This window comes from Notolepis coatsorum (assembly GCF_963971535.1).
Source record: "Notolepis coatsorum genome assembly, chromosome: 4".
In the NCBI taxonomy this organism is placed as follows: Eukaryota; Metazoa; Chordata; class Actinopteri; order Aulopiformes; family Paralepididae; genus Notolepis; species Notolepis coatsorum.
Genome location: NC_140168.1, coordinates 148,897,903 through 148,920,402, shown reverse-complemented (window position 1 = coordinate 148,920,402; position 22,500 = coordinate 148,897,903). Strand labels below are relative to the sequence as shown.

Sequence of the window (22,500 nt, the reverse complement as noted above, 5' to 3'; positions counted from 1 at the left end):
GGGCTGGGACTTCTCCCTGGGCTGGGTCTGGGGCTGGAAAGTTGATTTAATAAAAAAGAAAATACTTATTTAATCAGATTAATCACTTTATTCAAATTGAGGATTTAGTTTGAGGATATTTATAAAAAAATATATATATATAGGCCTATACATATATATATTTTTTGTTGAAAATAATTTTTCATTAAAAACGAAGGTTCGAACATTCGTTCGAAAAACCCTGACGAAGTTCGAATCCCAAAAACAGGCTTCGGGGACAGCCTTAATCCCTTGCTGTTCCTGTGTAGACTCGGAGCTGGCTCTGATGTATACTTTCCTGTGTAGACTCGGAGCTGGCTCTGATGTATCTGTTCCTGTGTAGACTCTGAGCTGGCTCTGATGTATCTGTTCCTGTGTAGACTCGGAGCTGGCTCTGATGTATCTGTTCCTGTGTAGACTCGTGTAACCGATGGTTTAGCTTGCGTTGTGTTCTGGTGTACTGTCAAGAATCAGGCAGGACTGGATATCAGGTTGTTTATTCACCCTGTTAACCCAAAGATATGTCTAGAACCACAGAGCAGTCCTTACCTCTTAACAACAAGAGAGAAACTGGCGCGAGAGGGGAGCACGCTCAGAAATGAGAGACGCGAGGGGAAATACGTCACTTCGGCAGGAAGTGACGATGTTTCAAAACAAAAGACTTTTGATAATAAAATAATAATAATAAACAAAAACAATGAAAAAAGGGTGTTTTGGCGAAATTCACAAGAGGGACATATTAACCTGTTACATTCATCCCCCCCGAATTTCCTCAAAATCACCTAGCACCAAAGCTGCACTTCAACACTAAGGACGCGCATAAGACACCGCTCAATTCTACCCCTCTGGATCAGTCAACACACCGTTAGCAGGGCAAGAGAAAAAAAAAAGAGAAAAAAAAATAGATAGTCTACCACTGACCCAAACTGGCACAAGAGACAAAGGACCTAGTCCCCCAGTCGACTCAAAAGTCACCCCAATAAGAGGTTCAGAGAATAAAAAGATTGATCAAGTCTCAGAATTCCCCTAGACCAGCACGACGCCTGATACGCCACACCATTCTTGGCACTTATTAAAGAAATGATAGACACCTACTAAGAAAAAACTAACCGGGTCTCTAGTGCTCCAGACTCTAGCTCCATCCCTCACACTTGTCTCTGAGCTATCACCCCTGTATATAGGAGATCTCTAGCACCTGAGTAATCGAGAAGAAACAGAGTCCCCCACTAACACCCACTGGCTTTAAAAAAAAATCTGGGTCTCTAGGCCCTGGTCTCTAGCTCCACCCCTCACTCGTCTCTGAGCTATCACCCCTGTATATAAGAGATCTCTAGCATCTGAGTAATCGATAAGAACTAGAAATCAATTACCAACACCCACTACCCTAAAAGATAAATCCTGCATCACAAATTAACCTGCATCCTCACCGTCACCTACAGTAAGTATGTCCCACCCTCTGCTAGGCTCCTAACCCTCATAGACTAAGGTAGAAAAAAAACTGGAATACTCAAACTGTAGTAGCAAAAAAAACTTGAATGAATGAAATAATTATATCACAATAATGGATTGACCAAACAGATCAATAACTTCCACTGTCCTCTAGAACAGAGACAGAAAAATGGACATTCACTGGACATCCTCTCCCTTTCAGAAAGAACACAATGTCCTCTTTTTTCCAGAAAGAACACAATGTCCTTTCAACTGTGACACAGTCACTTTGACACAACCCTCCCAGGGGAACTTTTTTTTCTTTCTTTTTCTACTGTTCCAATTGTCCTTGTCCATGTCAGCCCAATCAGTGAACTGTACTCTAAACTGTTCATCAGCCCACTGGCTTACCTGGGCGCGGTCCATGGAACCACCCGACATTTTTCTCCTTTCTTTGATTTATTCAAAATGCCCCACACGGCCAAGAGTGACCAACTTGGAACAGAGGCAATCTTCTGCTTCCCACGGCGATCGAGACGACATCGATGACAGATGAATCCGAAGGTCGACGGCACCAATGTAACCGATGGTTTAGCTTGCGTTGTGTTCTGGTGTACTGTCAAGAATCAGGCAGGACTGGATATCAGGTTGTTTATTCACCCTGTTAACCCAAAGATATGTCTAGAACCACAGAGCAGTCCTTACCTCTTAACAACAAGAGAGAAACTGGCGCGAGAGGGGAGCACGCTCAGAAATGAGAGACGCGAGGGGAAATACGTCACTTCGGCAGGAAGTGACGATGTTTCAAAACAAAAGACTTTTGATAATAAAATAATAATAATAAACAAAACAATGAAAAAAGGGTGTTTTGGCGAAATTCACAAGAGGGACATATTAACCTGTTACACTCGGAACTGGCTCTGATGTATCTGTTCCTGTGTAGACTCGGAGCTGGCTCTGATGTATCTGTTCCTGTGTAGACTCTGAACTGGCTCTGATGTATCTGTTCCTGTGTAGACTCTGAGCTGGCTCTGATGTATCTGTTCCTGTGTAGACTCTGAGCTGGCTCTGATGTATCTGTTCCTGTGTAGACTCGGAGTTGGCTCTGATGTACAACGACTCGTCCGTCCTGGAGAACCACCACCTGGCCGTGGGCTTCAAGCTGCTCCAGGAGGACAACTGTGACATCTTCCAGAACCTGAACAAGAAACAGGGCCAGTCGCTCCGCAAGATGGTCATCGACATGGTGAGAACTAGGGCTGACCCCTGTTACTCGAATAGTCGACTAATCAATCGAAAGGAGCCGTAGTCGACTGCCAACTGCCAATCAAAGTCGACTATCCAAATCCTTAGTCGAGGACAGCCCTAGTGAGAACACACAGCTAGGATGACCAGGAAGGGGGGTCGTGTCTACATCCCATCGCACCCCGGAAAGACGTTTAGGAATGTATTTTTAATTTGTAGGTACTAAACCTGTAGTGGTTTAAAGGAAAACGCCGACATTATGGGAAATGCGGTTACCACCAGACAAAGCTATCCGGCTACAAGCTAGCCTAGCTTAGCATAAATGAATGCAAGTGGATATGGATCACCAAGCCTAGCCGTCGGCCAAAAACACCTCCCAGTGTTTTAAGCTAGGCTAGCTGATCCGTATCAGCTTCCATTCATTTGTGCTAAGCTAGGCTCATTTGCAGCCTGATAGTTTTCTACTGAACGCACAGAGAGGACATTGGTATCTATATTCTTGTCTGACTCTGGAGAAGACTGTAAGCGTGGCATGTTTCTTAAGGTTAGGGTTATGGTAAGGGATATATTGAGGTGAGGATGACAGCTTTGAGTTACAGCTTTGCAGCTTGGTTAACCATGGGACAGCTTACTGGGCACTGCATTAGGACCCAGTATATTGTGGTGATTACCTTTAAGGATTTTTAGAATTTTTACCCTTTAAATGCCAGTGTTTGTGATGGGCATCACAAATTATTGTAAAAAAGAAAAGAAAACACATATTCAATAAATTTTTTAATGTTTACCCTTTAAATGCCAGTTTGTGTGATGGCATCACAAATTATTGTTAAAAAAAACACACAAAAAGTAAAATATTTTCAATATATCAAATGCAAAGTACATTTTTCTGGGGGGGATTATTACAGGCTAGGCATGTGTCAATGATTAGCAGCAACACAGATTCTGATGGATTTTTTGTAATGTAATTCTTTTCAGAAAAATGGGAGTATTTCATTTTTTATCTGACATTACAAACAATCTAAAAAGATAAATGGTTATGACCAGGGCTGAAGTTGAATTACAGATTTATGACTGTTTAATAATAATAGATTGGATTTTAAGAGAGAAGCGCCTTTCTCAGACTCATGGACACTGTACAAGGAAAGGATGGGGGAAAAGAAATTGAAAAAAAAAAAGATATATGAATATCTGTGTATAGTAACAACAGGAAAAAACAAATAAGATAAAGAGATAAAAAAAAAGGAAGCAAGGTGCTGTCCAATTGGATGAAGTGGTTGAAATTAACAAACAAAACAAACAAACAACAAAACAAAACAACGGAATCTGTGGCTTAAAAAGAGTCAGGGGTGGGCTACTTGGGAGCGGGGCTGTGTTGCGTGAAGGCAAGTGTGAACAGGTCGGTTTTTCTTTGGTTTTGAAGAGGTTGATGGTGTCAGAGCCTCGGATGAGGGGGGAGAGGGAGTTCCACAGTCTGGGGGCAGCTACAGCGAAAGCTCGGTATCCCAGTGTGGAACGCCTGGTGCGGGGGATGGTGAGGAGGTCGGAGTTGGAGGAGCGGAGGCCTCGTGCTGGAGTGTAGGGGTGGAGTAGGTTGGTCGGGTAGGAAGGGGCCAACCCGTGCAGGGATTTGTAGGTGAGGAGGAGGATCTTGTAGGGGATTCGGTAGTTGATGGGGAGCCAGTGGAGTTTTTGCAGGGTGGGGGTGATGTGCTGCCAGGGTTTGGTGCGCGTGAGGACCCTCGCAGCAGAGTTTTGGACGTACTGTAAGCGATCCAGAACCTTCTTGGAAGCACCAAGAAGGATTCCGTTACAGTAGTCGAGGCGGGAAGTGATGAAGGCGTGAATGAGTGTTTCCGCTGAGGTGTCGGAGAGTGAGGGGCGGAGGCGGGAGATGGTTCTGAGGTGGAAGAAGGCGGATCTGGTGACAGACTTGACGTGAGGGTGGAATAAGAGGGTTGAGTCCAGTATTACGCCCAGGTTCCTTACCTCCGTGGAGGGGCAGATGGAGTAGCCATCCACGGAGAGAACAAGGTGGTTGATCTTTTGGAGGAGGGCTGGGGAGGCTACAACTATTAGTTTGGTCTTCTTGCTGTTGAGTTGAAGGAAGTTGGTGGTCATCCATGTTTTTATGTCCTGGAGGCAGGCAATGAGGGAGGGGGGAGGAAGGGGAGCCGAGGGTTTGGTGTGGAGGTAAAGCTGCGTGTCGTCTGCGTAAAAGTGGAAGTGGAGGCCGTGTTTCCTTATGATATCACCGAGTGGGAGGAGGTAGATCATAAAAAGGAGCGGACCTAGCACCGAACCCTGGGGAACACCCTTTTTAACAAGTGCTGGAGCTGACCTGGACGCCCTGAGGGAAACATACTGCCACCTGTTGGTAAGGTAGGATGTGAACCAGGACAAGGGGGTACCAGTGATGCCAAGGACACTTTCCAGGCGGTCTAGGAGGATTGAGTGTGAGATGGTGTCGAAAGCAGCTGAGAGGTCCAAGACTTTAGACTGCATTACTCTCTGTCACAGTGATCTCCTGGCCTGCTTCTAAGTTCAGTGGCCTGACTGCAAAAAAAAAAAAAAAATTGTTGTTGCTTTTTTGTAAATGTTTTCAAGTACCACCAGCAGTACCACCAAGTACCACTAGTGGTACGCGTACCACAGTTTGAGAACCACTGCTCTAACATATTCCGCTTGTGTGGTGTGTGCAGGTTCTGGCTACAGACATGTCTAATCACTGCTCCCCTTGTGTGCAGGTTCTGACTACAGACATGTCTAAACACTGCTCCCCTTGTGTGCAGGTTCTGGCTACAGACATGTCTACACACTGTTCCCCTTGTGTGCAGGTTCTGGCTACAGACATGTCTACACACTGTTCCCCTTGTGTGCAGGTTCTGACTACAGACATGTCTAAACACTGTTCCCCTTGTGTGCAGGTACTGGCTACAGACATGTCTAAACACATGAACCTGCTGGCCGACCTGAAGACCATGGTGGAGACGAAGAAGGTCACCAGTCTAGGGGTCCTGCTGCTGGACAACTACTCCGACCGCATACAGGTACTTTCAGTGCAGTTAGTTCTTTACAGGTACTTTCAGTGCAGTTAATTCTTTACAGGTACTTTCAGTGCAGTTAGTTCTTTACAGGTACTTTCAGTGCAGTTAGTTCTTTACAGGTACTTTCAGTGCAGTTAGTTCTTTACAGGTACTTTCAGTGCAGTTAGTTCTTTACTTTCACTACAGTTAGTTCTTTACAGGTACTTTCAGTGCAGTTAGTTATTTACAGGTACTTTCAGTGCAGTTAGTTCTTTACAGGTACTTTCAGTACAGTTAGTTATTTACAGGTACTTTCAGTGCAGTTAGTTCTTTACTTTCACTACAGTTAGTTCTGTTTCGTTATGGCTTCGCTCAGCACCAGTTGCACTGTACTTCACTTCGTGCACGAGCACTGAATAAAAAATTCCACCATGTACCTTTACATCCCAACATTCGTCTGGCCACACCCCCATCCGCTTACCTTCATAAGCAGGAGTGTGGTCACCTACTCGCCTCCTTCTTCACTTTCACCACAAGGAAGTGCCTTCGGTAGATCCCCACTTGACGAGGTTGTTAGTAGAAGAAAGTTGGAAAACAAAAGAAGATACGTTGACATCATATCTTTATTTTCTCTCTCACTATTTTCGAGAAAATACGGCGATATTGTCTTCGTTACTGGAGTGTCTGGAAGATGATGGTCATTCCGACCTTCAACAGCTTTTTCGTATTAGGAGCTCACGCCGCTGACATGCTCCCCAGCTACAGTCCTCCTTGCTGTGGCTGGATGGGGTTGCCCTCCGGCCACACAGCTGGACTGTGGGAAGCACCAACTGTTGTGAGAAACGGTTGTTTCCAGGTTGGGTACGTACTGTTTTGCTTGCGAGCTCTGGTTGTTGTTGATGCTGTGGGGGTTAGCTGACAATTTACAAAACGCCGACTTCAGGCTGGTGTCCTCTGCTCGGCTTAAACGGCGGTCGGAGGATCTTGGTCTGACGCCCATGATGGTCAATCTAGTGGGCCCCGACCAGGTCCTGGTGATCCCAGGATTCTCGAGCGGATGCTTCTCTGTCCCGTGCAGGCCCCATCTTTCATATACAAATGAAAGTATACCCTAACGAGGAAATGTGGGCATAGGATCTTCTTTATCGGGAGTTCCATGCTCAAAGTCGGCTGCAGCCCGAAATGGGAACTGTGCTGGCCCCGCTGCATGTCTGGATCAGCGTTGAAAACTGTGTTCTGACATTCTTTTTCTTTTCCCTCTTAGGGGAGGGACTTGGACAGCGGCCTGTCTGAAGTGTGGCTTGTTATGTCGTTGTGTACAGTTCAGGTGATAGCTGCTTAGCTTGCGTGCTAGTTGTGGACTACTGTGTTAGCCAGTCAGCTGTTAGCTGCGACGCTAGCCCGCTGTGTTACCAGGCTAGTAAACGTTAGCTTGTTGCTATCGGTCGAACGGCTGTTAGCTTAATGCTACACTGTTGAACGTTTTTTATGACTATAACATGCCTTAAACACTCTGACTACGACGTCATCTTTGACAGAGGATGTTAGTCGAACCTACACCGGAGCCCTGCCAGCGAGGACTGCGTCAAACATGGAGAAACGTAGCGGCTGGGTGGCGCAACGACGTTACCCTCGTCGTCAACACAGGGATGCTGTGTTCAACTTCGGTGCCCCGTTAGCCAGATTGCAGTTTGCTTGGCCTGCGCTCAGGGTAGGAAGGTCCCGACCAGACCTTAAACACTTCTTCTTTCCTTCTCTTCTAAATGTTTTGTAATAACGATGTTTTCCAAAACGTGTGTTGCTGCAATACATTGAGGATACGGCGCGTGTTGTGTGTGAATTGTCTTGTCACTGGTATGGCTTCTCTCTTCATAGAAATCGGGTTGTTGTTTACATGTGTAAAAATGATCTGGTTAGTTGTGATGAGAACATGTGTGTTCATGTATCGTGAATTCACAACTAAGGGGGTTAATTAACCTATAAAGCTATGCTTAGTGACATGTGATTGAGGAATGAATTCTTTTCTCAGCCTGTAATGACAATGAACAGTGTGTTCACATATTAACAGGGTTACCTGTTCAACTTGGTCGTATCAAGGGTAAGGAAGGAGGGGTGGTCCCCCCCGGTTTCCCTGGGGCTTCCCCACCCTCCTCTCAGACATGTTGTTTACAATATATTGTGTCACTGTGTTTGTGGGGATACGATGTAACCCTTAGCTTAATTGCTGGGGTTGTGCTTTCCGCTTGAGAAACTATATTTTCCTAAAGAAAAGATTGTTTGGTCACTTATCATGTGTGCTTAGCAAGGCCTGTGGCCAATACATAATCGAGGATTCTGTGTTCTCTCGTTATGAAAAACGGCGTTCCTCTGTAGCAAGAGTGTACTTTTGCCATTTTTTGTTGTGATGAAGGGTTGTGTGTGTCTTGTGATCTACAACTGGGTTAGGTTTGGCCACAGAAGCACATGTGTAAGTCTGGTACCGGGGCTCTTAAAGGGGGCCCTCTCTATTCTGTGTTTTTTCCTTAGTAAAAATCAGATAGCAGGTTAGCACATGAGCTATGTGAAGCTGTTAGACACTTCATGTAGCAGACTATGACTGTGTCATGCTCTTTTTTGTCATTACATCGTATCATGGGTGTGGGGTCGTAAAGGGGTGAACTGGTAATCCTTTCCTCCCCTTTTCTGATTGGTCAGGGGTTAAAACCTCCTGTCCTTCAAGGTTCCTGTCACGTTGCTGTTCGGCACGTTACAGGGTAAGAGGGGGGGGGGGGGAGTTTCCTGGTCCCACGCCCTGGAAGATTGGGCGTGTGCACCGCAGAAATTCCCCCACCATAGAGTACGTCACTGTGCGCGTCTCTGTTGGTAAGACTTCCGTGAGTTGTTCAGGTCCATGTTATGGATCTGTTTCAGGGAGTTGTCAGAGCTCCTCCTCACGAAGCTCCTCCTCGGGCCTTCTGTGAGTTCGGACTCTCCTTCCCTGTGAGGGAGCCTCCTCAGAGTTCAGAGCCTCCTCCTCAGATTGTCAAGGTGAGTAGAACTTCAAAAAGGAGTTCTGCTCTATTGTGTGTGTATTCGATTCAATTCGATTATTGAGTGTGTATTGGTTCAGTGCCTCCTCCTCGGAGAGCCCTAACCCAAATATTACATAGCTCAATGTTTCAAGTTTCTTTAATAGTTGTCATACAGAAGTACAGAATACTTTCATACAAAATGCTTCTTACTGTTACGCTCCAGAGACTGTGCTAGACAAGATAGTATCAAATAACATAGTATAGCATGTAATTTAGAAGTAGAAAATGAGGTCACAGTGTTCAGTATAGACATATGTACAATGTTCGATGCAGAATAGACGTAACTGAGTTACCATATAATATACAATACTATGCAGTGTACTAATGTACAGTACTATATAGTGCAAAGCAGAAATGGGATGAGGTACAATTTAGGTACAATTTACAGTAAGGTGTACGAGTTGTAGTGCAATCCTTCATCAATAAATATAAAGTGTGGGGAGTGGGTGCTACAGTGTGTTTGTTTAAAGTGAGTGTGTGCTATAAAGTGTGTGGAGTGGGTGCTACAGTGTGTTTGTTTAAAGTGAGTGTGTGCGTGTGGATGTGTGTGCTATGTGCGTTTGATGGTTGTTGTTGTGTAGTGTTCATTGTTTGTTTAGCAGCCTGATGGCCTGGGTATAGAAGCTTCTTCTGAGTCTTTCTGTGCTCGCCTTGAGACTCCGGTATCGCTTGCCTGACCGCAGCAGTTCAAAGAGGCAGTTGTTCGGGTGACTGGAGTCGTTGGCAGAGATCAGGCCCACCACCACTGTGTCGTCAACAAATTTGATGATTGTATTGCTACTCCGCTGAGCCACACAGTCGTGTGTGTACAGGGAGTAGAGGAGGGGACTCAGAACACAGCCCTGGGGGGCCCCTATGTTGAGGGTGATGGATGAGGAGGTGCAGTTGCCTGCTCTCACCACCTGGGGTCTGCCCGTCAGGAAGTCCAAGACCCACTGGCAGAGGTCATAGTTCAAGCCCAGGTCCCTGAGCTTGGCTATGAGTATGGAGGGGACTATGGTATTGAATGCCGAGCTGTAGTCGATGAATAGCATTCTCACATAGTTCCCCTGCCTCTTGTCCAGGTGTGATGCTGCTGTGTGCAGCACATGGGCTATGGCGTCCTCCGTGGACCTGTTGGGGCGGTATGCAAATTGCAGGGGGTCCATGTTGATGGGAAGGGAGGAGCAGATGTAGCCCTTTACTAGCTTCTCAAAGCACTTCATGGCTATGGAGGTGAGAGCTACAGGGCGGTAGTCGTTGAGGCAAGCAGGCTTGGATTTTTTGGGTACAGGGATAATAGTGGACTTCTTCAGGCAGGTGGGGATGACAGCCTGTTCTAAGGACAGGTTAAATATGTCAGTGAATACCGGGGCCAGTTGGTCGGCACAGACTTTTAGGACGCGGCCGGGGATGCCGTCCGGACCTGCTGCCTTCCTGATATTCACTTTTTTAAAGGTCCGCCTCACCTCATGCTCTGTTACCCTGAACACTGAGTCTCCATCAGCAGCAGACCCCCCCCTCCCCATTGCCGTGGCTTGTGGGCTGGTGTTGTTATTACCAGCATCAAACCTCGCATAGAAGGTATTGAGGTCATTTGCTAAGGAGATGTCACTGTTCAGTTTGAGGGAGGCGCCTTTGTAGTCTGTCATCGTTTTGAGCCCCTGCCACATAGCTCTAGAGTCAGCCTGTTCAAACTGGAGTTCAATTTTATCCTTGTAGCGCCGTTTGGCCTCTGTCACTGTCCTCCTTACGTTGTATCGCGCCACCTTGTGGTAATTTATGTTGCCTGCCACTAGGCCGTCGTTGTATGCTTTGGTGCGCGCTCTCAGCGCTTCACGGACGGATTTGTCTACCCAGGGTTTTTGATTTGGGTAAACTCTCATTGTGGTAGTGGGGATTGTTTCTTCCACCAAAGTACGAACATAGTCCAGCACTGTCTCCGTGTAGACATGAATGTTATCTGTGTCACGGAACACGCTCCAGTCTGTGCAGTCAAACGCAGCCTGGAGCGTCTCCTCTGACGTCAAATCCCATTTCTGCACCTCTCGCGAGACTACAGGAGTGCTTTTGATTCTCTGTTTGTACTTTGGTGAAAGAAAAATGGCCGCGTGATCTGACTTACCAAAGCCACTAGCAGAATGAGCCTTGTAGCCACCCTTGAATTGCATGTAACAGTGATCTAGGATGTTACCGCCTCTGGTGTTACAAGTCACATGCTGATAGAAGTCAGGTAAGACCTTTCTCAGATTGGCGCTATTGAAATCACCCACCACTATAATGGCGGCGTTAACGTTCGCCGCTTGGATTCTATTTACCTCGTCGTGGAGTCTGGAGAGCGCGACATTATTGCTGGCTTGCGGTGGAATATACACTCCGACCAGGACGATCGCCGTTAACTCCCTCGGGAGGAAGAAAGGACGACACTTGATGGTTATATATTCCAGGTCTGGGCAGCAGTGGTTCGATAATTCCTTCACGTTAGCTGGATCGCTCCAATTGTTGTTAAACATGAAGGCAATACCTCCTCCACGCTGTTTGCCGGACAATGCTGATCTGTCCTTGCGGTGGATGAAGAAGTGATCGGCCGGTTGTATGGCGTGGTCTGGGACGTCCGGCGTCAACCACGTCTCGGTGAAGCAGAGAACGTTACAGTCTCTAACGTCTCTTTGGTATTGAATCCTTGCTCGGATGTCGTCCAGTTTATTGTCAATTGATTGTACATTGGCTAGCAATATACTGGGTAGTGGCGTTCGGTGTCGTCTGGATCTCAGCCTGTTACAATGTTGCAATATATTCTTTTCAATCTATACAGCTCGCGTGGGAAGTCTCTCTGGGGATTTCCGTCTCCTCCCTATGGCGAGGGTGGTGGGATGTAAAAATGTAAAAAAGAATGTACCCTCAGCTGCGTCACGTGGGATTCATGTCAGTCTGTGTTTCTTTCTTTTTTGGATAAAAAGAGGAAGGTACATGAAGCACGACGGCTCCGTGTCGTTCTCCCAGGCGACTTGGAGGAACAATGTTTGGTGTCTTGCTAGACTATCCATTGATGTGTTTGGGTCTCGACGCATACATAGTACTGGCTCGGTGTGTTTCTGTTAAAGAATCACGCAAGGGCTAAGTGCGCATTGGTTGCTTGTTAAAACAGCGTTTTTATAGGGCAACTGGGATTGAGTTTTGTCTCTTCCGAGCGCCAGTTTACTAGGTTGTCTCGATGAATTCTCGTTCATATCTGGGGGATGTTAACGGAATAGGTCAGAACATAGGTAGAGGGGTCTCACGCCCTTGGGGTGGGCCACTGAGCACGGTCCAAATGGGGACCGTCTGGGTGGCGCCCTCTTCATGTTTTAGATCGACACGCATACCTACCCCCTCTTCTGGAGTGGGCATGTCGGCGTGGTTAGGACACGGGACTGGTCTGGTCGCGCTGGTCCAGGTCAGTTAACCCGTTGTCCGCTGGGGATGCAGATCTGCTGTTCTGGTACCCTAAGGGACTTGTGCTTTTTTCGGGGGGGGAAATGCCGGTCGGTCCGGGTGTCACAGGGTTAGGCGTTATGGAGGCCCTTTGTTGGGTACATGTTGTACTCTGCACTATCGTAATGGCTTACGGCCATACCAACCTGTACACGCCCGATCTCGTCCGATCTCGGTAGCTAAGCAGGTTCGGTCCTGGTTAGTACTTGGTTGGGAGACCGCCTGGGAATACCAAGTGCGGTGTGCTTAGGGCTGGTTCTCCATTCTTTTCGCTCCTCTCTCACGCGTGGCAAAGAGGGGGCTGTTGGGGTGGTCTTGGACCTCCTCTGGTAACCCTGTGCTTCCCGTGCCGTCGGGCCCGGTCCGAAGTAAAGTTTCGTTGATACCGTAGGCCTGGGATAACCCTTTTTTGGAAACTGAAACGCTTGTACTGCGGTATAGCCGGTGTATACCCGCAGGTGTGTTTTGGAGTTTCTTCTTGAGGGGTTATACTGTAGGAACAACCACGTCTGTACCGAGAGGGTGGTTGATTCCCTGGTGTGTTGGAGCAGAGTCAACTCCCGGGTTACCCGGTTGAGTGTGTCCCTGCACGTTCATGACGTCTGCCAATCATGTCAGCCTTCTCTGCCTCGACCCCTCTGGGTGGTTTTTTTTTAATGGAGGCTTTGTCATGGTGATCAACAACGCCAGCATACGCCCCTTCCGCCGGGGGGGCTGTTTTCAGCTGGCTCCTTTGGCGCCTGTCTCGTCCGCAGTGCTCCAGGCTCAGGTTACAGCCTGCTGCCTGGTTTCCCCGGTGCGCTGCCTGCTTCCGTTGGTTAACCTTTTTGAGTGCTTACGGCCATGCTGACTGCCTGTTCTGCAGGGTCAGTGTGCCAGGCGGTGTGCTATTGGGGGGAAAGGGCCCGCTCTTGGAGGGGCCTTATCCGAATACGCTGGCAATGTGGGGGGCGGTGTCACTAAGTGACCGCCTGGTGGGGTCTTGATGCCTGGCGTCATTGACCTCTCCGGGCCCCCTTTTTCCAGGGGATCCAGTCCCTTCGGTGGGTCTGGGTCTTCCTTCGCGCTCCGCTGCTACAGCCTTGCCACGGGGTTGGGTTGCTCTTGACCCCGTGATTTTGGGGGCAGTAACGAGGTTGTTCCTTCCGTTTGTTCCCGGGTGGCATGCGGGTTGTGCGTGTGTGTAGTCGTGGGGTCAAGCCACGGTCTGCTCACCCTGTGCGTTGAGTTGCTTGAGTTCCTCTTCGCACGGTCGGATCCGTCTCCCTCCCGTAAGCCTCCAATAGGGGGGGTATCCTCCATTAGGGAGGGTCGGGGGGCTCGGTCCTCCCCGGTCTGATGGTTGTGGGGGGCCTCAGCGGGGTACTTTTTCTCGGGCTATGGCTCCCGCTCAGCTCCTGTTGTGCAACTGGTGCTGAGCGAAGCCATAACGAAACAGAACGTAAGGTTATGTATATAACCAAGTTCTGTGAGTTATGGTGCGCTCAGCACCAGGACGCCGCTGCGGCCCTTGATCTCACCTTATGGTGAAAGTTTGGGAAGGAGGCGAGTAGGTGACCACACTCCTGCTTATGAAGGTAAGCGGATGGGGGTGTGGCCAGATGAATGTTGGGATGTAAAGGTACATGGTGGAATTTTTTATTCAGTGCTCGTGCACGAAGTGAAGTACAGTGCAACTGGTGCTGAGCGCACCATAACTCACAGAACTTGGTTATATACATAACCTTACATTATTTACAGGTACTTTCAGTGCAGTTAGTTCTTTACAGGTACTTTCAGTGTAGTTAGTTCTTTACAGGTACTTTCAGTGCAGTTAGTTCTTTACTTTCACTACAGTTAGTTCTTTACAGGTACTTTCAGTACGGTTAGTTATTTACAGGTACTTTCAGTGCAGTTAGTTATTTACAGGTACTTTCAGTGCAGTTATTTCTTTACATGTACTTTCATTGCAGTTAGTTCTTTACAGGTACTTTCAGTGCAGTTAGTTCTTTACTTTCACTACAGTTAGTTATTTACAGGTACTTTCAGTGCAGTTCTGTATCATAGTGGCTCCGCTCGGCGTCACTCATGCACTATCCTCGTATATGTGCACGCGCACTGAATAAAATTCCACAATGTACCTTTATCCCAGTATTCATCTGACCACACCCCTCGTTAGCTTACCTTCATAAGCAGGTGTGTGGTCACCTGCTCTCCTCCTTTCTCGCTTTCACCACAAGGAAGTGCCTCGGTAGATCCCCACTTGACATGATGTGATGGTAGGAGAAGAGTTGGAAAACAAGAGATACGTTGACATCATATCTTTATTTTCTCTCTCACTATTTTTGAGAAAATACGGCGATATTGTCTTCGTCACTGGAGTGTCTGGAAGATGGTGATCATTCTAAAAACCTCCACCGGTTTTCGTATTGGGAGCACGCCGCTACATGCATCCCAACTGCAGTCTTCCTTGCTGTGGCTGGTTGCGGTAAAACCTTTCAGCGACACAGCTGGACTGTAGGACGCGCCGCTGTTGTGAGAAGCGGTGGGTTCCAGGTTGGTGAGTAATGTTTTGCTTGCGAGCTCCACTTGTCTGTTAGTGCTATGGGGGCTAGTTGACAATGTTTACGAACACCGGCCCCAGATTAGGGTCCTTTGTTCAGCCTCTTAGGCGACGGCGGAGGACCTTGGTCTGAAGCCCATTATAGTCAACTAGTGGGCCACGACCAGTAACACTGGTGCTCCCTGTGTTCTCTGGAAGAGTGGATTTTTCTCTGTCACCGTGTAGGCCCCGTCTTTCATATGCAAATGAGAGTATACCCTCACGAGGGAATATGGGCATGGCTGTTCGTTAGCGGAAGATCCGTGTTCAAGTCAGCTTACGGCCCAGATGGGACTTGTGCTGGCTCCGTCGGATGTTGGTAAAATCACCGTTGTAAACGAGCTGCCCGTGTCGTCAAACACAGGAGGCTGTGTTTACTTCGGTGCCATGTTAGAGACTGCAATTCGCTTGATCTGCGCTCCCGGTAGGAAAGGTCCTGACCAGACCGTGAACACTTCTTCTTGCTTTCCCTTCTAAATGTTTTGTAAATAACGATGTTTTCCAAAACGAGTGTTGCTGCACTACATTTAGGATACGACGCGAGTTATGTGTGAATTGTTTTGTCACTGGTCTCCATGCAAATCGGGTTATTGTTACAGATGTGAAATGATCTGGTTTGTTGTGTTGAGACACATTGTGTGTTCATGTATCGTGTACTCACAACTAAGGGGGTTAAACTAACCTATAAAGCTATGCTTAGTGACATATGAGTAAAGAATGATTCTTTTCTCAGCCTGTAATGACAATGAACAGTGTGTTCACATATTAACAGGTTTACCTGTTTAACTGGCCGTATTAACACTTTCCGTGCCACACACGAGAATACTCAGGTTTATTAATAGGTGGTTGAAAGCCACTCACAAGATTTCTCAGATTTATATTTTTTTTTTATTATTATTGCATCACCCGAGTCTACCCGAGTATAGCCGAGCGGCGCCGGTGATCATTGTGGAAAAAAGCGCCCCCTGTCGTCTCCCAGATGACATAAGGGATTTTGGAACTCAATGAAAATGAATGGGGAAAAAAATCCGGTACTCCACATTTTCCAGTCCACTGATGCAGCCGGGGTTATCAGAGTTCATTCTGGATCCTCTGAGCCCCGCGGATCATGGAGTTCTACTGTATCGCGTTGGATCTATACACTTTTTTTTTTTTTTTTTTTTTTAAACACACATATAAACAAACATGACAACACACGATAAGATACACAAGCATTAATATACAGTGTATATCCAACGAAATTACCATTTATACCAATGTCTTATACAGGATATACCCCTAATACCTGTTATCTAAAAACCTACACACATATGCTCCAGCTCGAACCCCCCCCTCCCGGACCCCTCTTTGGATAGTACCTCCATTATCCCTCGCTCCTAACCAGACACTACCATTATAAGCTAGCTTTTATTCTCTCACATCGAGATATGTAAGAAACCAAACTTCCCGACACATTTTTTCCGGTTGAAACCAGCGTGATGCGATCAGCTTTTTAGCTACTGTGATACCCGATAAAACCAATCTCTTTAGCTGTGGATTTACTGCAAACTCAAAAACATCATTCAATAGTAATACAGAGGGGTGTACAGGTATATTCCAAGATACGAGTTTTGATAATTGTTGGGTCACATCTTTCCAGAATGTCTTAACTGGCATACATGTGCATAAATGTCCCTTCGTCCCCGTTTGTACATTGGGAGCATTTGGAGTCTTGTTTAAGACCCATTCTGTTCAGTCTTATAGGAGTCAAGTATGTCCTGTGAATATAGTTAAGATTGATTTGTTGATGGTCCGGGTTCCTTGATGTAAGTCGGACATTTGCCCAGGCTCCTTGCCAATCAAAGTCACTTTCCAGGTCTGGTATATCCCTCCTCCAGACAGAGTCTAGTTGGAGGGTTTCTACGAGGACGTTAGTAATTGATGATAAAAATCTGAAACAAAACCTCTCGATGTCTCTCTTTCATAGAAGAATTTGTGGTATCTGTGGTGTTCAATTGGTATGTCTAATGGAACACCGTGAGACTTCAAACATAGCCGTAACTGTATGTAAAAAAGCCATGTGGACATAGTGAGATTAAATTTTTTGCATATTTCTCTATAACTACAAAAACCCTGTTTGTTAAAAACATCCCCTAATGAGTGTATGCCTTGCTCTTCCCATATAGGGAATCTTATAGGTCGTTTTTCAATTAAGAGTGCATTGTTATTGAATAAGGGAGTATGATTGTGCCATTTTTGTGGGTTAGGATATTTTTTTTGTGTTTTACGCCATATCCGGATCGCATGGGTAATTATGGGGCCAAATTTCCATTCACAGTGCTTGATTGGTAGTTTAGTGTATGCTGTGTCCTTCAGTCTATGTGGGGCTACTATGTTTTCTTCTAATTTTCTCCAGGATACTAATGCTTGGGGGTCAAACCATGTTGTCAATGGTCTTAATGTGTACGCCTTAAAATAGTGGAAAAAATCTGGAAATGCCATGCCACCGTCTGCTTTATTTCTCTGTGCGGTGGATCTTTTTATACGTGGTGGTTTGTTATTCCAAATAAATTTGTATGTGGAGGAGTGTAATCTTTTCCAGTAACCCTCTGGAGGGGGTAACGGTAGCATTGAACTGAAGAAGTTGATTCTAGGTAGTACATCCATCTTAACTATTGATACCCTTGCCTGTACTGAGTTTTTAAGTTTTGCCCACCTATCAAGGTCGTCTTTGATTTTGTTTTGGATTTTTGTGTAATTGTGCTTCACCGTTTGTCTTATGGTGGGGAATATTTCCACTCCCAAGCATCTAAAATGTTTTACCATAGGTATCTCTCCTGGGAGGGGTATATCTTTTTTTGCAGGGGTGTTAAGTGGAAGGAAAGCCGACTTCGGCCAATTTATCTTAAATCCCGATAAATCACCAAAGTTCTCAATCAACTTGAGCAGATGAGGCAATGTGGTGTTGGGGTTTTGCATGAACAATATTACGTCGTCCGCATATAAACAAATTTTATGTTGTGTGCCCTTGATTACGATTGGTTCTATGGATTGGGCTTGTCTTATATATTGTGCTAAAGGCTCTAATGATAGATCGAATAGTCCGGGACTAAGAGGTCAACCCTGTCTGGCTGAGCGTGATACCGGAAAGATTTTGGAGATGATTGTACCTGTTGTAATCATGGCCGATGGGTCTTTGTATAATACTTTAATCATATCAATGAATCCTTTTCCTAACCCCATCCTTTCTAATACTGCCCATAGATCTATACACTTATCGATTTTTTCGAATGTTGATCAGGTACTTTCAGTGTAGTTAGTTATTTACAGGTACGTTCAGTGTAGTTAGTTCTTTACAGGTACTTTCAGTTCAGTTAGTTCTTTACAGGTACTTTCAGTGCAGTTAGTTATTTACAGGTACTTTCAGTGCAGTTAGTTCTTTACAGGTACTTTCACTACAGTTAGTTATTTACAGGTACTTTCACTACAGTTATTTCTTTACAGGTACTTTCAGTGCAGTTAGTTCTTTACATGTACTTTCAGTGTAGTTAGTTCTTTACAGGTACTTTCAGTGTAGTTAGTTCTTTACAGGTACTTTCAGTGCAGTTAGTTCTTTACAGGTATTTTCAGTGCAGTTAGATCTTTACAGGTACTTTCACTACAGTTAGATCTTTACAGGTACTTTCAGTGTAGTTAGTTATTTACAGGTACTTTCAGTGTAGTTAGTTCTTTACAGGTACTTTCAGTGCAGTTAGTTCTTTACTTTCACTACAGTTAGTTATTTACAGGTACTTTCAGTGCAGTTAGTTATTTACAGGTACTTTCACTACAGTTCGTTCTTTACAGGTACTTTCACTACAGTTAGTTCTTTACAGGTACTTTCAGTGCAGTTAGTTCTTTACAGGTACTTTCACTACAGTTAGTTCTTTACAGGTACTTTCAGTGCAGTTAGTTCTTTACTTCCACTACAGTTAGTTCTTTACAGGTACTTTCAGTGCAGTTAGTTCTTTACAGGTACTTTCAGTGCAGTTAGTTCTTTACAGGTGCTTTCACTACAGTTAGTTCTTTACAGGTACTTTCAGTGCAGTTAGTTCTTTACAGGTACTTTCAGTGCAGTTAGTTCTTTACAGGTACTTTCACTACAGTTAGTTCTTTACAGGTACTTTCAGTGCAGTTAGTTCTTTACAGGTACTATCACTACAGTTAGTTATTTACAGGTACTTTCAGTGCAGTTAGTTATTTACAGGTACTTTCACTACAGTTAGTTATTTACAGGTACTTTCAGTGCAGTTAGTTATTTACAGGTACTTTCAGTGTAGTTAGTTCTTTACAGGTACTTTCAGTGTAGTTAGTTCTTTACAGGCACTTTCAGTGCAGTTAGTTCTTTACAGGTACTTTCAGTGCAGTTAGATCTTTACAGGTACTTTCACTACAGTTAGATCTTTACAGGTACTTTCAGTGTAGTTAGTTATTTACAGGTACTTTCAGTGTAGTTAGTTCTTTACAGGTACTTTCAGTGCAGTTAGTTCTTTACTTTCACTACAGTTAGTTCTTTACAGGTACTTTCAGTGCAGTTAGTTATTTACAGGTACTTTCACTACAGTTAGTTATTTACAGGTACTTTCAGTACAGTTAGTTCTTTACAGGTACTTTCACTACAGTTAGTTCTTTATAGGTACTTTCAGTGCAGTTAGTTCTTTACTTTCACTACAGTTAGTTCTTTACATGTACTTTCAGTGCAGTTAGTTCTTTACTTTCACTACAGTTAGTTATTTGCAGGTACTTTCAGTGCAGTTAGTTCTTTACAGGTACTTTCAGTGCAGTTAGTTCTTTACTTTCACTACAGTTAGTTCTTTACAGGTACTTTCACTATAGTTAGTTCTTTACAGGTACTTTCAGTGCAGTTAGTTATTTACAGGTACTTTCAGTGCAGTTAGTTCTTTACAGGTACTTTCACTACAGTTAGTTCTTTACAGGTACTTTCACTACAGTTAGTTCTTTACAGGTACTTTCAGTGCAGTTAGTTCTTTACAGGTACTTTCACTACAGTTAGTTCTTTACAGGTACTTTCAGTGCAGTTAGTTCTTTACAGCTACTTTCACTACAGTTAGTTCTTTACAGGTACTTTCACTACAGTTAGTTCTTTACAGCTACTTTCACTACAGTTAGTTCTTTACAGGTACTTTCACTACAGTTAGTTCTTTACAGGTACTTTCAGTGCAGTTAGTTCTTTACAGGTACTTTCAGTGCAGTTAGATCTTTACAGGTACTTTCACTACAGTTAGTTCTTTACAGGTACTTTCACTACAGTTAGTTCTTTACAGGTACTTTCAGTGCAGTTAGTTCTTTACAGGTACTTCCAGTGCAGTTAGATCTTTACAGGTACTTTCACTACAGTTAGATCTTTACAGGTACTTTCAGTGTAGTTAGTTATTTACAGGTACGTTCAGTGTAGTTAGTTCTTTACAGGTACTTTCAGTGCAGTTAGTTCTTTACAGGTACTTTCAGTGCAGTTCGTTATTTACAGGTACTTTCAGTGCAGTTAGTTCTTTACAGGTACTTTCACTACAGTTAGTTCTTTACAGGTACTTTCACTACAGTTAGTTCTTTACAGGTACTTTCAGTGCAGTTAGTTCTTTACAGCTACTTTCACTACAGTTAGTTCTTTACAGGTACTTTCACTACAGTTAGTTCTTTACAGGTACTTTCAGTGCAGTTAGTTCTTTACAGGTACTTTCAGTGCAGTTAGATCTTTACAGGTACTTTCACTACAGTTAGATCTTTACAGGTACTTTCAGTGTAGTTAGTTCTTTACAGGTACTTTCAGTGCAGTTAGTTCTTTACTTTCACTACAGTTAGTTCTTTACAGGTACTTTCAGTGCAGTTAGTTCTTTACAGGTACTTTCAGTGCAGTTAGTTCTTTACAGCTACTTTCACTACAGTTAGTTCTTTACAGGTACTTTCACTACAGTTAGTTCTTTACGGGTACTTTCAGTGCAGTTAGTTCTTTACAGGTACTTTCAGTGCAGTTAGATCTTTACAGGTACTTTCACTACAGTTAGATATTTACAGGTACTTTCAGTGTAGTTAGTTCTTTACAGGTACTTTCAGTGCAGTTAGTTCTTTACTTTCACTACAGTTAGTTCTTTACAGAACCTACTGAGCTGGGACAATCTTGTCAAATTCAAAGATGCCTGCCTTACCTATAAAATCCTACATGGCTTGGCTCCTCCCCCCCTCTGTACTTTCATAAAACAGAAAGCATCTGCTGATAGATATACCAGGTCTGTAGTCAGTCCCAAACAGGAGGTCTGCTTTTAGTCAGACAGCCTTTTCCGTGAGAGCAGCCCACACCTGGAACAGTCTGCCAACACGGCTCAGGGAGTATCAAAGTTACATCTCATTTAAAACTAACTTAAAATCATGGTTGAGAGATGGTCAAGTGTGCGACCATTTTAACTGAGGGGTTGTATTTTGGTGTATTTATTTGTATGTATTTTAGTGTATTGTAACCTATACTGATTCCTACTGTGTTTTAATTACTGTACTATGTTTTTTAACTGAGGGGTTGTATTTTAATGTATTTGTTTGTATGTATTTTAGTGTATTGTGGCCTATACTGATTCCTACTGTGTTTTAATTATTGTACTATGTTTTAATTATTGTTGTGCTCATGTCACCTGCCCCAGAGACTACAGTTGAAAATTAGCCAACTTGGCTAAACTGGCATATTTACAGTCAAATGTTCCTTAATATGCACTGTCTCTGTATTTTAAACCAATAAATACAAATACAGGTACTTTCACTACAGTTAGTTCTTTACAGGTACTTTCAGTGCAGTTAGTTCTTTACAGGTACTTTCAGTGCAGTTAGTTCTTTACAGCTACTTTCACTACAGTTAGTTCTTTACAGGTACTTTCACTACAGTTAGTTCTTTACAGGTACTTTCAGTGCAGTTAGTTCTTTACTTTCACTACAGTTAGTTCTTTACAGGTACTTTCAGTGCAGTTAGTTATTTACAGGTACTTTTACTACAGTTAGTTATTTACAGGTACTTTCAGTACAGTTAGTTCTTTACAGGTACTTTCACTACAGTTAGTTCTTTATAGGTACTTTCAGAGCAGTTAGTTCTTTACTTTCACTACAGTTAGTTCTTTACAGGTACTTTCAGTGCAGTTAGTTATTTACAGGTACTTTCACTACAGTTAGTTATTTACAGGTACTTTCAGTACAGTTAGTTCTTTACAGGTACTTTCACTACAGTTAGTTCTTTATAGGTACTTTCAGAGCAGTTAGTTCTTTACTTTCACTACAGTTAGTTCTTTACATGTACTTTCAGTGCAGTTAGTTCTTTACTTTCACTACAGTTAGTTATTTGCAGGTACTTTCAGTGCAGTTAGTTCTTTACAGGTACTTTCAGTGCAGTTAGTTCTTTACTTTCACTACAGTTAGTTCTTTACAGGTACTTTCACTACAGTTAGTTCTTTACAGGTACTTTCAGTGCAGTTAGTTATTTACAGGTACTTTCAGTGCAGTTAGTTCTTTACAGGTACTTTCACTACAGTTAGTTCTTTACAGGTACTTTCACTACAGTTAGTTCTTTACAGGTACTTTCAGTGCAGTTAGTTCTTTACAGGTACTTTCAGTGCAGTTAGTTCTTTACAGCTACTTTCACTACAGTTAGTTCTTTACAGGTACTTTC

At 44.3% G+C, this 22,500-nt stretch overlaps 1 protein-coding gene across 1 annotated transcript in view; it reads left to right on the top strand.

Annotated features, from left to right (window-relative positions):
- The window catches only part of LOC311226729 (3',5'-cyclic-AMP phosphodiesterase 4D-like), a gene marked incomplete at its 3' end in the record, with an annotated part of 83,561 nt that overhangs the window by 39,147 nt on the left and 21,914 nt on the right, over positions 1 to 22,500 (top strand). Inside the window, 2 exon segments of the mRNA XM_084312139.1 lie at positions 2,538 to 2,692; positions 5,616 to 5,738. Coding sequence (XP_084168265.1) covers positions 2,538 to 2,692; positions 5,616 to 5,738 — 278 coding nt within the window.